General features: G+C 39.1%; 1 protein-coding gene across 1 annotated transcript; it reads right to left on the bottom strand.

The window, feature by feature from the left end:
• Positions 1–1,271: 1,271 nt before the first annotated feature.
• LOC143291850 (protein tweety homolog 1-B-like) lies at positions 1,272–16,044 on the bottom strand. The gene is made up of 14 exons (XM_076601967.1): positions 15,864–16,044; positions 13,301–13,437; positions 12,943–13,054; positions 8,118–8,353; positions 7,588–7,683; positions 6,596–6,668; positions 6,029–6,098; positions 5,542–5,594; positions 4,726–4,818; positions 4,057–4,199; positions 3,502–3,603; positions 3,004–3,144; positions 2,206–2,248; positions 1,272–1,889 (listed from the first exon to the last, which is right to left on the bottom strand). The coding sequence occupies exons 1-14, from the start codon at positions 15,981–15,983 to the stop codon at positions 1,818–1,820; spliced, it is 1,491 nt and encodes a 496-aa protein (XP_076458082.1). The 5' UTR covers positions 15,984–16,044; the 3' UTR covers positions 1,272–1,817.
• Positions 16,045–17,776: the final 1,732 nt, after the last annotated feature.

Genomic DNA, 17,776 nt, shown 5'->3' with positions numbered 1-17,776 from the left:
CTAGGTTTGTTCCAATGTACCTTTTATTTACCTGTGTGCTAGCTGAATCGGTAGCGTAAGCATCACTGACTTGAAGTTGTGTACCTTGTGTAATGGAGAGAGTTACCACTCTTTACTATTTGTTAATCATGTCGTCTCCTGGCCTCATTATTTGTTAATTTCCTAATGAAAACAAACTCTAGTCTGGTCATGTCTACAATTATACTCATGTATTATAAATTGTGAACCATCCTCACCCAACTCTTTTCTTTCTCTTTTTCTTACTGATTTCTCACTGACATATCTTTACATCTTTCTCGCTCTCTGTCTCTGCTCACTCTTTTTATTTTTCTCTCCCTTCCCCCACATAACGTGTCCATCTGTCCATATCCCAATTACCCGTCTCCTTATTTGCTATCTTTTATGTCTTTCACATCTGTGTTTTAAATTTTATCATTACCTTTCTGTGTCAGTTTCACTCAAATCATCCATGTGTAGCATTCATGCTAGGTGGTGGTGGTGGTTGTTTTTCCCTTGGTGTTAGTGTGTGTGTTTGTGTGTTAGTGTGTGTATGTGTGTGTGTGTTAGTGTGTGTGTTTGTGTGTTTGTTTGTTAGTGTGTGTGCGTTAGTGTGTATGTGTGTGTTACTCGCTTCCGTTTCGTACAGACGTGAGTGATGTTGTGTCTCTCAGTGTGACACTGTGTTATACTGGTACATTATACATGTATTTAGTATAACAACATTTACATACATATATGTTTGTGTGTCTCTTAGAACAACGGCATATGTGTAAGTGGCCAAAGTGCTAATATCTTCACTGTTGGAAAATAAAAAGTCATTGATTCATTCACTCATTCATTCTCTCTCTCCAGGTATCATTATATGACCAATTTACAGTTGGAACTTGTAAACAGCACAATCCATTTTACCTGAGTATCCATCTTGCTGGAAATAAACAAACCTGAGTAATTTTTTTTCAAACATCAACACATAGAACGCAATCAATTCTCATTACCTTAGGATCCGTCACATGATCAGTTTGTGAATAGAAACTTCACAGCATGATAGCCAGATATCACAGGGGAATAAAACACCATTGAATGAGGTTCTACTATACCCGTAGATTTAGTAATAGAGATGTCATGAACAGAATTCCATTAGTTGATGCATCATAAACATATTTGAGGAACAAGTCATGAAAACAGAGGACCATTCTGTATGGAATTACCCCATTATCCTTTGTGTCTGTGTGTGTCTGTGTGTGTGTGTGTGTGTGTGTGTGTGTTGTGTGTGTGTCTGTGTGTGTGTGTGTGTGTGTGTGTGTGTGTTTGCACAAATGTATATGTGTACCAATATAGACTAGCATAAACCTGCATGCCTGTGCACGTGTACATGCATCACATCCTGAGCATCTTTAGGCATCATATCACACAACACAATACTCAGATTTCCCTCCCGAAATATGACGGAGAAAATAAATAAATGCAAACCACCACCCTATGGAACACAAGTTCACTGACACAGTGTACTCTACAGCCTCACAGAGGCGGTGACACGGCCAGTGCCATTTCAAGTTTCAAGAGGAATCCATAGACTGGTGCAGACAAAACAAGCTCAAGACAAGCAGCATGATTGATGGTAAACAGCGACGCACTGAGAGGGGTTAGGGGAGGGGGTTAGGGGGGGACTGCTGAAGACGCTGGAGCACTGCCTCATGCATCACACAACACAGGAGCACCTAAGTGAGTAAGTATGTCTGACCCACAAGCATGTCATAGAAGCGAAAACCGCCAATCACTTGACAGGCTGTGGTGGTGGTGGTGGTGGAGCGGTGGTGCTATGAGGATCGAACTATGCTGTTGGGGGTTGGAGCCAGGTTGGCGTACTCTTGTAGATGGCGGGTGAAGAACTGCAAATCACACAACACGGTCTTCAGTACTAGGAGTGCCCTTCAAATGTTGAATTGTTTACGACAGCAAAGAATACCTGTCCAGAGACGAGCATGCATGAACTTGAAAACTAAATGCATGCATGCATACAAATGTGGACACACACACACACATGCACACACACACACACACACATACACATACACCCATAGCCACATGCATGCATACACACAGGCACATACTACTCAACACAAACGTAAATCACTTATCATTTTTGTCTTATGACTAACACTTGAGCTATATCGTGCAAAAGCTGAATCAGGTAAAGGTACTCACAGGCCTTGGTGGAGAATCTGGTCTGTCTCCATCATTGATGCTCCTGATATAACACACATCATAATAATAATGATGATTATAATGATAATTATAATCATAATGACAATCATAATACATCATATTGTTCGCTCAAAACAACCTATCAAAAAGCTTTACAATTACATATCAGTTGCAAATAAAGCTCACCAACACACACACACACACACACACACACACACACACACACCTCCAACATGATATACCCAACAGTTTTAGACATCTGAGGAAGTTTTGTCCTTTTTACACCTTTTTAAGCTGGGAGAAGATACAATAACGATGTACAATGGTCTTGATCAAGGTTACACACAAAAGAAATTGAAACAAATCAAAAAAAAACAAAAAAAAACAAAAAAACAAAACAAAAAAAAATTACAAAATCAATAGATTTTAGATTTTTTTCAAATAATGTTTCATATAAAAGCAATGATTAAAATTTACCAAACAGATAAAAATGTAGAACTTTTTTTTTTCTTAATCAAACTTTGGCAAATGAAAGTTTACTAAAAACCGTAACTCTAATTGTTGGATTTCTTTCTAAGCATGAAATACTTGAACATACTTAATATTGATGAATATGGTCAGTGTTTTCCAGATATCAATACATTTTTTTTAAATGAAATGTAATGATTTCTGGACATTCAGCATGTATTCTTGAAAGAAAATCAAATTGTGTGTGTGTGTGTGTGTGTGTGTGTGTGTGTGTGTGGTGGTCTCACATACACACATAAAGGCCTACACACAACATCAGTCAGCACTTACACAGCATCCAGAAAGTGTGAACCGTTTGCCTCATTGTACGCTGTGGGAAATGTGCCGTATTTGGGTTGCTGAGAACGAGTGGTGGGCACAAAGGGGTCAGTGTCGTCGACTGGCTCATAACCCTGACCTTGACCTCTGACCCTGTCAACAAAATTACACTGGGGATTGTCAAATCTGTGGATGTGTTCTGGTGGGGGTACAAAGATATATATATATATATACATTATGAGTATGTGTGTGTGTGTGTGTGTGTGTGTGTGTGTGTGTGTGTGTGTGTGTGTGTGTGTGAGAGAGAGAGAGAGAGAGACAGACAGAGAGAGAGAGAGAGACAGAGAGAGAGAGAGAGAGAGAGTTTGCATGCGTGCTTATGAGCATGTAAAAATTTTTCATCTTCATGTGTATGTTTGTCAATGAACTCTTTGGGAAACAATTTTTTAAATGAAATAATTCTTTAAAAAAAAAAAAAACAAAAAAAAACCCAACCCACAAAACACTTACTGTTGGCTAAAAGATCTCCAGACCAAGGGTGAAGTGAAGACGATCACAGCGGAGCACAGGGCCATCAATAACCCCGTCAGCACCATGTAACCCACCCCATACCTGAACAGCAAAGAATGCAACTGACTGTGTGTGTGAAAGCATCATGGGAGGCAGGGTAATGGGGGGTGGTGGGGATTGGGGGGGCGGGGACTGTTAAGAATAAAGATGGGGGAAGTGCAGAGGATGCACATATATGCAAACACCACACACACACACACACACACACACACCATACTGTTTGAAATCTTTCTTTCTATAACTTTCAAGAAAAACCGTTTTCTGCACAAACTTTTAAAATCAATTTCTTCAACAAGTTTCAATGAAAAGTGACTTTCTTTTAACGAAGGAAAAAACGATTCTCAAGATACGACACAGAAAATACTATTTTCTTCTATCACTTTCGAAAGGAAAAGCGATTCTTGAGATGCGATAGAAAATATTTTCTTCCCTCACTTTCAAAAGAAAAGGCAATTCTTGAACTACAACAGAGGAAAATAGAATACCAATACTCACAATGCAGTGTTACAGACGCCCCGAACAACAGAAATGTATTTGTTGTGGAGCGAGAGGCAGCTCCCCACCAGAGTGTCCACCAAGGACAGGTTTCCAAACACAGACTGCAGGTCGCGTCCTATGGCCTGCACTGGTCCTGCCAGCTGACACACACACCGCAAGGTCACACCACAAGGTCACACAGCCACACCACAGAGAACTGACAGGCAAAGTACAACAGCAGTATCAAAATGTATATACATATCAGATTCCAAGAACTTAAATACTGCTCTGTCAAAAGGAATATGTCTCACTTCAAACATGAAGTAGACAGAGGCACAAAATCTGTCTTTCTTCAAACATTACGTGGACAGATGTGCAAAATCAGTGCAAGCTCAATATCATTAAATCAGTATCTTCTCCTTCTTCTTGTTTGTTTGACAGACACCCCAGTCTCCATGATGAATGCAGCTGTATGTTGCAGGTCCTCCACATAGCCACAGAGCTTCATTTCAGAAAATCAGTATAAGGTGGGCATTTTCATTTTCCTATGGCACATACACACATCTGCAGAGTATCTCTTGCATAGATGAAAGGTTAAACACACACACACACACACACACACACACACACACACACACACACACACACACACACTGTGATCAATTCACCAGCAGGGGAATTAATTACCTTGTCAGTGATGTTGTATGGGGCAGACATGTTGACGGTCATACTGAGAGCAGTCAGAGCCTGGGACACGGACGTCTGGGCGTTCAGCATTTGCTGCACAGCACACACACCACCCTAATGGTACATGGTTCAAATCTCCTCTGCTCAGCAACTTACAGACACAGCATTTCAAAAGGGAAACAAATCAACTACAAAATTAATTAAACAGACTGATAAGAAAAACAAACGATTAAGATACATTTCTGTCAGTACAGATTTGCAGTTTGCATTTTCATCAATATTCACAAAAACCACAGTGGGTGTTCTGTTGCAGTCAATAGTTAACATATCTAGATTACCTGATGTGAATGGGTTTTTTTAAATGCCGTACAGATATTACCATATGGACAGAATGGAGAACAGAACAGAATATGATAGGATATGACATAACTTGAGTTGAAAGAACAAGAACCAGGGTCAGGAAATTTTTTTTTTTTTTTTAAAAGGTACACACATGCATGCACACACGCATACACACACACACATACACTCACACAAACAACACACACACACAAACTACATCACACACACAATACACACACACACACACACACACACACACAAACACACTACACTCACACACACACTACACACACACACACACACACACTACACACACACACACACACACACACACACACACAAACACACTACACTCACACACACACACACACACACACACACACACACACACACACACACATACACAAGTTCGACCAACGCAGTGTAACCAAATACAATCACTTTCAAGGAACAAAGTTCAGCAGATCCTCTCACCTCTCCGAAGGGCTGAGACTTGTCTTGGCACTCCATGTACACTGACAGAAGCCCTGAAACATGACAGTAACTTTCTTAATTCTTTCACATGACGACAATTATACTAGAATTCTATCACTCTGGAGTGTATGTCGGGTGTGTTCTTTCATAAAGTTAACCTCTACAGCTACATCTGAATCCAAACGAGACAATCAAGGCATTTTCATCTATTTTCAGTTTTGAGTTTCAAGGACTGATCCCTATATGCTACAACACATCTGCTTAAAAAAAAAAAAGTCTATGCATTATTATGAGCAATATGAGTGAATGCAAGCAGAGTGTGTATCCCTGAGGCCTATACTCAAAGTCACATACAAAGATATATATATATCTGGAATGAAAACAGTATCAACTGAAAGATGCAAACTTCCAGCAGGATATAAACAATGAGAAGAGTGCCAGTTTACAAATTAATTTTACACAACAGAATATTTCAAAGTGTACCAACCCTCATCCACAGTGTTGTTCAGCTGAGACAGCACAAAGCTGTTGGGGTCAACGCAGAGGTCACCACTCCCCTGTCACACAACACATCATGTCCTATCATAAAATGCCAACAATTAATGTCACAGCAGTGATATGTATAATGATGACAGTATTGGTAATAGCACCAGAATCAAGAACAACAACAAAAACATTTCACAGTTCCTGTATAGTTCTACACTGAAAATACTGCAACCGTTTTCAAATAAATAGTAAACTTATGTAAGGAAATGGCAAGTGGTATGATTGAATATCCATCAAGAACATGATCCTGCTCTGACCTACTCCAGGCACCCCATCTCCCCTATCAATTAACAGCACATCCCTCGGCAGCCCAGTTCAATTGTGCCCAACAACCTCCCACAAAACAACAATTTTCATCAACATACTGATGTTGGTCATCAAGTGGAAGAAGAAGAAGAAGAAAGAAGAAGAAGATTCTAACACTTCTAAATACTGTCATCACAGTCAAGCAGGGAAGAAGTCTGAACCACAAAATGTCAACAACAACAACAAAAAAGCTCTGGCTTACAACAGCAAAAGCGAGGTGAAAGCCAGGAATTCCCCACAAGGCTGGTGTGAAGACAATGATCAGAACCACAGTGCTGAAAAACAATTTTTTTTTTTTTTACAGAAAAGAAGGAAACACAACAATCAACAAAACTCTGAGCAGTCCAGTCCATTCCAGACCCACAACAGAAATTGTACATGTTTTACTCACAATTATGACTACTATTCCATACCAAAGATTACAATAATCACACCAGATTTACTCACAGTTTTGACTACTATTCTGTACCTATTTTATTTACAATTCTAACCACCATTCCATACCCAACATTGTGATAATCATACCTGTTTCACTCACAATTTTGACCATTCTGTACCCAAGATGATTACAATCATACTCATTTTACTCACATCTTTGACCATTTGACACCCAAAATGAAAATGATTGACCCAGATTACTCACAATTTTGACGAAAACTCTATAGTATACCCAAGATAGTGATACTCATCTAAAAAGGAGCAACAAATTATCACTTTTGCCAATTTAAATGCTTTCCTTACAAACAGGAGGGCATTTTTTCAAGTGCATATCTGACTACTGATACAGATCAAACCTTTCTATGGGAAAGAAGAAAATCATTTTGACAAGACATATCAGTTCTGACAAAACACACAGATTTAAGTCAAAGAACTTTTTTTTTTTTCAATGTGTTAGATTCTTTTTTTAAATTCAGTTCTGATCAGCAATTTGAATGATTATCGTGTATCCACTGAACATTGTGAAAAATATGGATATTACGGTTAAGTATGTGTAATCAAAATGGATATTTGATAAAAACTACTTTTTAAAATAAGGAACAAATATGCACAGAGAACAAGTTTGATTTTTAAAAAATCTTTCCAGAATTTTGATCATTTTATCAGTATCAATCATATAAAGCTTTATTCAGAAGGTGAACAAATATTTTTTTCAAAACTAATATAAAGGAGGATAACATCTTAGAAAATACTCACATGATCAGCATTTTTCGGGATTTCTTCCAGATTCCAACAAAGATGAGAAGAAGTAGAAACAGGAAAAGGCAGCAAATGGCAATGACAACTGCATTTCTGCAACAACAACAAAATTTACATCACTTGACCATACATTTTACCCCCAAGAGCTTTATAGCTTTATGTTTTACAGTGAATACAATGTGTAAGCGTTTTTTGTTTTGCTTTTTGTTCTGTTTTTTTTTTTTTTTTCAGCCAGAATAGTTCAGCTGTAGAACTCATTAACATCAATGTTTGCAAAAACCTCTGTTCAAAAATTGGACACACACACACACACACACACACACAGAGGCGCGCGCACACACACACACACACACACACACACACACACACACACACACACTCAACAAACACACTGTTTTAGATTTTTCTTCTTCAAAACTACATGAAAATAAAAATAAAACCTACGCAAAACATCAGCTGATTTCTTTCATTATTCTGAAAGTCAGTGGTGGGGTTTTTCCTCTCTTTTAGTTAACACAACAACACACCTGACATACTCCACAGTGTTGATCCAACTGGCAACAACGTCGGTGTGCAGCCCCGAGGTGCTGTTCCTGATGAACACAAGGTTCTCTCTGGTGCTGTCGATGTTCTGCCCGATCTTTTGGATCATGGCCACGATGGGACCGTATTCCGTGCTGTTGCCGATGCCATTCACCGCCTCCATCAGTTCCGGCACCAGCTTCCTCTCCACATCGTCTGAGGTTCTGGATACGCTGTTCATCTGGGGAAGAGTGTGATTTATTAATCAATTAATCAATTTGTTAATTAGTTGTGGAAGGGTGGTTACAGAGTATGTGGCAACATCCTCTGTATGGGGTGAAGGGGTAAGGGTGGGTGGTGAAGGTGTATGGGGGGGGGGGGAGGGGGTGTCTGTGTCTCTGTGTGTGAGCCTGTGTGCTCAGGAACACAAGATATATTATATAACTAATATAACAAAAAATGCAGATAAGAATCAAATCAGAAAAACAGAAATACTGAAGGGCAAACTGAGATGGAAAAAAAAAAAAAAAAAAAAAAAGGACAGAAGAAAAAAAACACAACAATCAAAACAAACAGGAAACACCATAAAACCTTCTTTTAAAAATTTCTACCTCATTGGTTTAAGTTGGAAAAAAAAGGAAAAGAAATATATACATATACATATATATATATATATATACAAAAGAAGTGACAGAAACAAGGCAAACTTATGAGACCATGAAATGGTTATATGTAAATGAACCAGGTCACTGCAAAGCTAAGTACTCCAGCACTCAGCTGGTTGATACCAACACCCGCCGACGTAGTCATTCCACCTGATACCGTACGCCTGACTGATGCACAACATTAAAAAAAGTTGACCACTTCGGAACTTAACAGTTTTCTTCTTTTTTTATTATTATTTTATTTTATTTTTTTAATCATTATTGTTATTATTACTGGGGTGGGTTTTTTTTCTTGGTTTTTTTTTTTTCTCAAGTTCTGACTAAGCGTGTTGGGTTACGCTGCTGGTCAGGCATCTGATTGGCAGATGTGGTGTAGTGTATATGGATTGTCCAAACACAGTGATGCCTCCTTCAGCTACTGATACTGTTCTTCTTGGAGGCAAGGTAAAGGATGCTGAACTTTCAGTGGAAGTATACAGCCAGTGTACTGAGCACCAGTCATAACCAGACATGCTTTCTTGCACATGTGCTTCTGTTTCTCACAATGATAAACCATGTCCCTCATTTGTAAAATGACCGAACAGTAAAAACATCTGTAAAATTTTGGCAGAAACATCAAATTTTCAAACGCATTTGTCAAACAGTTCATGGTGCATGTATGCCTGAATGAGAGTTTTAGACCATATGCAACAAGCGTCATTTGAAGCATTTATTTTTCAAAAGTCTTATGAAAGCGTACCTGCTTTCAAGTGGTCCCTAACTTTTGGTTAAGACTGTATATATCCTGTCTACCCTCATGACACATCACACCAGTATATAGGTCACTGGCTAGGGCCTTTGTTTTCAAAGCTGATACTGTGATGGTCACCATCTTCATCTGAAGGCATATTGAGTGAAGAAAACTAAAACCACAAGGAGAATATCTCAACATGGGGTGAGGTGGGGAGGTTCCTTTACAAAGTAAACACGGTGGACAGATATCTAATCTCTGTTTGCAAGCATGTTGGAGTGGAGTGTTTCTCTGAAGCAAAACTTTCCAGTGGGCAATGGTGTGAGACTTTGATCTCCTTCTCTGTCTGTCTGTCTGTCTCTCTCTGTGTGTGCCCTTTTGTCTCTGTCCCTTTCTCCTTCTCTGTCTGTCTGTCTCTCTCTCTGTGTGCCCTTTTGTCTCTGTCCCTTTCTCCTCTGTCTGTCTCTCTCTCTGTGCCTTTTTGTCTCTGTCCCTTTCTCCTTCTCTGTCTGTCTGTCTGTCTCTCTCTGTGTGCCCTTTTGTCTCTGTCCCTTTCTCCTTCTCTGTCTGTCTGTCTCTCTCTGTGTGCCCTTTTGTCTCTGTCCCTTTCTCCTTCTCTGTCTGTCTGTCTCTCTCTCTCTCTGTGCCCTTTTGTCTCTGTCCCTTTCTCCTTCTCTGTCTGTCTGTCTCTCTCTCTGTGTGCCCTTTTGTCTCTGTCCCTTTCTCCTTCTCTGTCTGTCTGTCTCTCTCTCTCTGTGTGCCCTTTTGTCTCTGTCCCTTTCTCCTTCTCTGTCTGTCTGTCTCTCTGTGTGCCCTTTTGTCTCTGTCCCTTTCTCCTTCTCTGTCTGTCTGTCTGTCTCTGTGTGTGCCCTTTTGTCTCTGTCCCTTTCTCCTTCTCTGTCTGTCTGTCTGTCTCTCTGTGTGTGTGCCCTTTTGTCTCTGTCCCTTTCTCCTTCTCTGTCTGTCTGTCTGTCTCTCTCTGTGTGCCCTTTTGTCTCTGTCCCTTTCTCCTTCTCTGTCTGTCTGTCTCTGTGTGCCCTTTTGTCTCTGTCCCTTTCTCCTTCTCTGTCTGTCTGTCTGTCTCTCTCTCTGTGTGCCCTTTTGTCTCTGTCCCTTTCTCCTTCTCTGTCTGTCTGTCTGTCTCTCTCTCTGTGTGTGCCCTTTTGTCTCTGTCCCTTTCTCCCTTTCTGTCTCTCCAACCGTTTTCCATCCATTCACTGTTAGAACTGTCTCTCCACCCTCCATACTTTCTCTGAAGGTTTGATATTACCCTGCCACCCTCCAACCCCCCCCCGCACCCCCCCCCCCCCCCCACTCCCCTCCTCCCACATCCCCTTTTTTTCCATTCTTGGCTATTTAAACGGAACTTTCTTTCTTTGATCACCACCTCTGCCCCCCACCCCCCATCCCCCATACCCTTCCCTCTCTCTGTCTCATGCCAATAACAATCCGGTCATTAAAACTTTCTATACGACCCATTTTCATGTCTGTGTTGTCATCACAATCTTTCAGTACCTCAAGAGAGGCAAACCCTAAAATAAAATTTAAAAAGAACTTAAAAAAAAACCAAGAAAAACAACAACACTCCCTTGAAATAAAAATCTGCCGTGCAGTTTGTATTGTATCTTGCATGATAATCACAAGAGTGCTTTAACCCCTTCATTGCTGCTAATAAGTATGCACTTGAGTGGTTTTGCTACTTCACTGAGATAAGATTGTCGAAAGGTCAGGAAGTCAGTCATCATTCTTTATTTTGAAGACTTTGCTTTTTTCTCTCTACAAACTACATTACTTTTCAACAGCAGAATTGGTTACATCTCTTAGAAGCATCCAAAAAGAAGTCGCTGCACATTTTTCATACCACACTGATCTTGTTTGATTTCACCAAGGGTCAGCACTCAGTGGGTTAAACTGTCTGAACAAACCACTGCTGATGCAAACACTGAGAGAGCCCCAATCTTTGCTCTGAGCCTGTTGTGGTGATACAACAAAGCATGTGACTCCATGAATCATCACGGTTTGTCAGCCCTGCTAGAGAGGTCACCTACTGTCTCTACATCTGGGTCAAGTGACGGGTGACTCCAGACTGCAGATTGTTGTTCAAACCGTTTTGTGCTTTTTTTTTTGTTTGTTTGTTTTATAGAGGTTGAAAATTTGTAGGCCAGAGTGGACTCAGTCAGTACCAGCAAGATTTTGTCCTTTCTCTATCAGATCTATGGCTGTATCATTATTAGGATTTGAACCATGTGCTTTTTTTTACCAGTTAAGGTATGATAACAGAGATAAATGATACTTCCCTAAATGTCTTCTTCAATGGGCAGTTACACACACACACACACTCTCTCTCTCTCTCTCTCTGCCCCTCACACGCACACACACACACACACACACACACACACACACACATTTTTAACACCAGTAAACACAAATATCTTTTGTTGCAAATGTTCAATGAGAGCTGAAACTTTCAGTAAGTTTTCCCTTTAAGTTTATCTCTCATTCTCTGTAAACAAAAAAAAAAAAAATTATAGAAGCAGCTAACTGGTCCGGTGACACTGAGGGTATCTTCATACATGTAACAAATGTCTTCAATCCCAATTTCACCAATATGCCTGAATAATCTTACCCAATGGTTATGTCTGAAATAGCCTGTGAATCAGAAGAGAAAGAGTATGTGGTTAAGACTGTCGCTACAAATAACTCAACAACACAAATAAATAAATCAGTAAAGATATATATATATATAGATAGTATGCCATATGGTTAAGGTTAAGTTGTTTGTGACTGTGTTGTACATATATATAATATATATACCGAGATTTACTATCAAGACTTCCTTTTAGTCCCTTGTGAGTTACTATTCCTTGTTACTGGCCATGTCTGGTATTTTTCCTCTAAAAGATTTTAAGACAATGTTAAGACTATTGTTTTATCTAAAATCCTGGTTTCACTTTCAGTGTTCTGCTCATGTTTGGTTTTTGAGATACATTTCCTTAACAAAAAATAGGTCCCTGCCAAGCTGTTGGGGAGGTTCTCTTTGCCTGAGTAAATGTTTATCACTTTTTTGGCTATCAAGACTAAGTAACATGCTTTAAGAGTATTATACAATACAAATCAGCTGCCACATTTTATGCATATCAATCTTACATCTGATAACACAATACAAACAATATGCATATAAATGAGAGCTTATTAACTGTATATATATTACACCAAAATACAAAGATATAAATATAGCTTTAAAAGTTGAAACAATTAAAGTTTTACCAAGACTGTTATTTGATGTTAACTCTATTATTTATATGTATAACAAGAACACCTGGGACTGGTTTTGTTATTTGAACCATATATTTATTTGATTTTTAGTTCAAGTTCAACAAGCAGTTGTGAATTGTTTTTTTTAAGAAAAAGCATATCAAAATGATATATACTCACAATCTGTAAAGAAGAGTCCACTGTTTCATTTGTGGACATCATGGCTTGGGCAGAGTCAACCAAACCTCTGTGCAGTTCTGCATTCCCATAGATCAGGAGTGCACTGAAAATGCTGAAAGTGAAGGCAAACATTAACAATATTCTCAGTCATACATGGTGTGTAAACTTTAATGACAAACCATAATAAACATAGTGAAAATATATATTTATTTCAGATATACATTTATATTAATAAAATAATAAATCATAACATGATTAACAAAATAAGATGTTCTCTATTTTTCCCCTGGATTTTTATAAATCAGCATAAAAATAGGCTGTTTTTTTGTTTTTTTTTACCTTCATTTTGTTAACTCACCATGAAACTGCAAGTCCAACTGCTAAGCGCATGCATATCTGATTGTCTGCATTTTGGCAACAGCGGAAACACAGTGGAAACAGCACCAACAGCAGACCAGCAAAACTGATGGGCACAAGACACCACAAGGCAATCGCCTGAAACATAAACACATTATTTGGATTCACTTCAGTCACTGCATTCAGACAAATCCATAAAAATATATAATATACTCTGCACCACATCTGCAGCGTGCTTAGTCTGAGACCTTGAGGGTAAATAAATGAAATAATAATAACAATGAAAATAAATAAATAACATATCCTATTTTTACTGGACAGATCAGTTACAGTGCACTAAAACTGAACTTTAAGTTTGAGAAACAAGTTCTTCATTCTGTGTGAGCAGGATGAAATATTTGGTATCCCTCCACTAGCAAGGTGAACACCAAGATCAGGGATTAACTCTCTCCAATAACCACCATCAAAATATTACCAGCGGAAGGCTCTTACACTGAAGAGGTGAATGTTGATAAAGAATACCACAATTCTGACGACGGAAGCTAAAGGTTGGGTCATTGAGACACCCACTGGACATCCGAGGGGTATGTGTAGAGGAGAAGAGAGGACTGGCCGTACTGAGTGAGTTAAGACGGCTACCATTTGTGTTTCCACACATCAAAATAATGCTGACATGGGGTTTCTCTTCTTTTTTTTCAGCATCTTTGATGTGCAACAACAATAAAAAAAAATTTTAAAAAAGAGGTTTAAGGCACCATAAGCAGGCACACACAGTGACATGGGAAATCAGAGAGAGAAAAATCCCCCACCCTTTATCAATCAGGAACTTGGGATTTTCTAATCCAGGTATGCTGGGTGAAAATAGACCCCCAAAAATTTTTTGTGTGTCTTCTGTATAATATATATATATGGAATAAATTTTGTGGCATCCAATATGGTAAAAATCAGTATAACAATTTAATTTTCGTAATCTTTTGGAAAGAAATCTGTGCTCTACTGTCTGTAACTCTCCACCTCTGTCCCCGAGAAAAAAACCCAAAAAAAACCCACAGTGCTTTAAAACTTTCCAAAAATTAAAGAGATTCACCATTTTGAATTTCACCTCTTCTGATGCCTGCAACAGTGTGAATGTGTGCTTGTTTCTGTTTTTCTGTGCAGTTTCTTGAATTGTACTGAACATCAAAGTGCACTCATTTCAGTCATAAGTGAAGAAAAATAGGTTATGTATGTGTGTGGTGCGATGTAGCATACTGTGTGTGAATAGAAGAGAGCATCAAATCAAACACGTGTGTGTGTGTGTGTGTGTGAGAGAGAGAGAGAGAGAGAGAGAGAGAGAGAGAGAGAGAGAGAGAGAGAGAGATGCAGTTGTGTATTTCATCATCACACTATTCTTGTTCTTGTAATATATGCTTTTGTTGTTGTTTTTTGTCAGTTCAGTTCTTTTCTCTCTCTCTCCTTTATTTTTTTCTATTTTTTCATTGATGGCTTGATGTAAAAAAAAAAATTTTAAAAAAAGAAAAAGAAAAAAAAAGCAATTGTTGCTTATTCAATTTACCATCATGAAATAAAACCTTGACGTGACTTTTCACACACACACACACACACACACACACACACTTGTCTGAAGTTCTGAGACTTGATAAATGAAACCGACTCACTGCCTTGACAACTGACAACTGATACTAGTGATAGACATAATCAGATGTTTGTCTGCTTCACTGCTGGTAGGAACATTACTAGTATCAGCAAAGACCCTATCTTTGGTATCAGTCACTTCATGACTTTTATCGACTCAAGGCCAATAATAAACACAAGCCTAGTTATATAACAAGCACTAAGGTGTTTGACACACTTTTAAGTCCAGAAGGTGGAAAAGGGGTATTTGATCTGCCAGTCCAGAAAACGAAAGGCTTCAGCCAAAAGGTTTTATTCAGAACAGTTGGAAATGATAGCAATATTAGCAACAACAAACAACAACTTATGAAAAGGCTGTGAAAATTCTGATGCACAACACAGTGTTACAGTATACTGGGGGAACACTAAATTCAGCACACACGCATACTGAAACAATCCAAACTTCACAGATCCTTTGTTTGGACAAAAAATATCCAACTCATGAACTGGGTTTAGCTGAAACTATCATCAAAGTGTCTGCACAACAAATCTTAAACAAAAATTGAAACGAATTACTGCAGTAGTCGCACTGGCAAATGTTCCCATGATAGTTGATTACTGCAGAAATAGCATATTAGGCAAAATTAATGGTCAAAAGTGAAGCCTCCTTCCTTCATTTCCTTCATTTACAACCATATGACAACTTTGATCGAGTAATCAAAACAAAATAGTAATTTTTACAAATCTGCTTTTACATACAGGTACAATCAAAAAATAAACTGCATAGAACCCTTTTTAAAATGATTAGAAGAAGAAAAAAAAAAGAAGAAAAAGAAATGCAGTAAAACTCAATGACGCTGCGTCGTTTTGCCTGTTGCTTGAAGTCGTTTTGCACCACCGTGAAACAAGTTACATGGCCACGTTCACAAGGGGAAAAAAAGTTTGTTTACTTGTTTGTAGTTCTCGCTGTCTGGGTCGAAAGTGGCACTCGTTGTGGAAAGCGAGAAGTCCAAGTGCGGAAAGCCGTGAAAAAATTCCGCCAGCCAGATTTTCTGGTATTCAGAGGCCATGGTCAGTCACTCGCAGCTGAGGTACCTGCAAAATTGACCGGTCGACACGAGGTGTGTTCGATTGGTGGCTGGTCTACCTTTGTGGTCAAACACATGGGCATGTGATCGTCAGTAGGCCTCCACCAATCGGGATTTTAAAACTCGTTTCGGGATTCGACGTCATTTCCGTAGTGACAGTTTCTTTGCTCCGTCCTGATTTTTACCCCGGATAAAAACATGGAATATTTGTTTGGCGCTTTAATGTTTTCTGGAAGGAGATGAGATATCATACTCCTAACGATTTTGGAAACTTTGCTAGAATCTAAATGCACCTTATGTGCAAGCTTAAAGGTTTTTTCATTTGTTGGGACCGACTGGCAATAACGTGAACACAGACCTAATCCTTGACCGGCCTAAAAATTCTTTTCGTATACCAGGAAAATAAAGAGGCCGGCAAAGAAGAACAACTAAATTAGTGACATTTTGAGGGATCATCCCAATGAAAATTGTTGGAAATCCTGACATTGCCAACTCTAAAATAAATACACAGTATACCTGATAAACAGGTAGCATTTATTCAAGTTGACAATATCTTATCAGGTCAGTTGATAACTTAACATTTCAGTCTCTAAAGATGAATTATTTACGATTACAAATAAAAGGGTACGACAAGACTGGGATACTTTAAAAGTTTATCATAAAGCACGTCAGTTGAATTAATTATGTTGAGAAAGTCAGTGCACAAGTTTACTGAGAAGGCGATCGAACTGAACGGTCAGGGTGCTTATATTTTATAAGATACTCTCTCTCTCTCTCTCTCTCTCTCTCTCTCTCTCTCTCTCTCTCTCTCTCTCTCTTCAGTATTTCGTGTGTTCTTTTAATGAAAGTCAATGGGTAAAAGATAACTGCTTGACTTTACCTATGCTGGGCAATACTGAGGTAAAAACACACACTGAGAGATTCGGAGAGAGAGAGAGAGAGAGAGAGAGAGAGAGAGAGAGAGAGAGGAGAGAGAGAGAGAGAGAGAGAGAGAGAGAGAGAGACTTTCCCTCATTCAAAAATATCCCGAATGTATCGGATATGGAGGGGACAAGCCAAGGGCGCACCGGAGTGCAATGACAACACGTGTGGAAAGTCGTGGATGATTCTGACAATGAACAAGTGAACAAGAGAAATTGATCTTATTCAACTTTTCACGTCGAGGATGATTCTGACAATGAACATGAGATCTTAATTAACTTTTATTTCATTTGGGACTCATGGATGCACTGACGTGGATTCACCTCCACCACTTACCCCGGCTCACCACCTCCTTCTCGATCAGTCCCAACCCCATCATGCTCTCCCGACTTCCTGTCGCACACAGCTCTCAGTTGCTTTTCCCAGGTGATTCAGTCGTAAACTGAACAGACGTGATCACACTCATTTGACCCTGCCACCAATCCCCAAACCCCGGATTTCTCGTTGTAAAAGTCGACGAATGCACAGCGTTTCATCAGAAAATCGTAAACGTAAATACAAACATCAACAGAAGACTGAGAAGACAATAAATGGGGAATATCTTACTTGCGCATCACATACTAGTATCAGCAGTGCAGGATCTGTAGCATTACTGAACTGTACTGAGTCTTTTCATCAACCTCTTTCAAAAACAGATATAACTAAAAGGAAAATCAAAGCTGGCTGTATGAAATATCGGTTTTGACCATACAGATACTAATAGAGATTAGAGATTGGTAGGCATCCTTCGGCCTCGAGAGACAATATGGAGTTACGCTCTGGGTGGTGTTTCTGGCTCAGCGTCGGTTGTGGCT

Source organism: Babylonia areolata, chromosome 18 (assembly GCF_041734735.1).
Source record: "Babylonia areolata isolate BAREFJ2019XMU chromosome 18, ASM4173473v1, whole genome shotgun sequence".
Taxonomy (NCBI): Eukaryota; Metazoa; Mollusca; class Gastropoda; order Neogastropoda; family Buccinidae; genus Babylonia; species Babylonia areolata.
Note: the sequence above shows the minus strand (reverse complement) of the source record. Positions and strands in the feature narration are given on the sequence as shown.

Excerpts from the sequence above, each read along its gene's own strand:
- LOC143291850 (XM_076601967.1), bottom strand. The coding sequence starts at position 15,983 with ATGGCCTCTGAATACCAGAAAATCTGGCTGGCGGAATTTTTTCACGGC. Across the intron at positions 7,684-8,117 it reads AACACTGTGGAGTATGTCAG|AAATGCAGTTGTCATTGCCA; the intron begins GTGTGTTGTTGT and ends TTGTTGTTGCAG. Across the intron at positions 3,604-4,056 it reads GGCGTCTGTAACACTGCATT|GTATGGGGTGGGTTACATGG; the intron begins GTGAGTATTGGT and ends TTTGCTGTTCAG.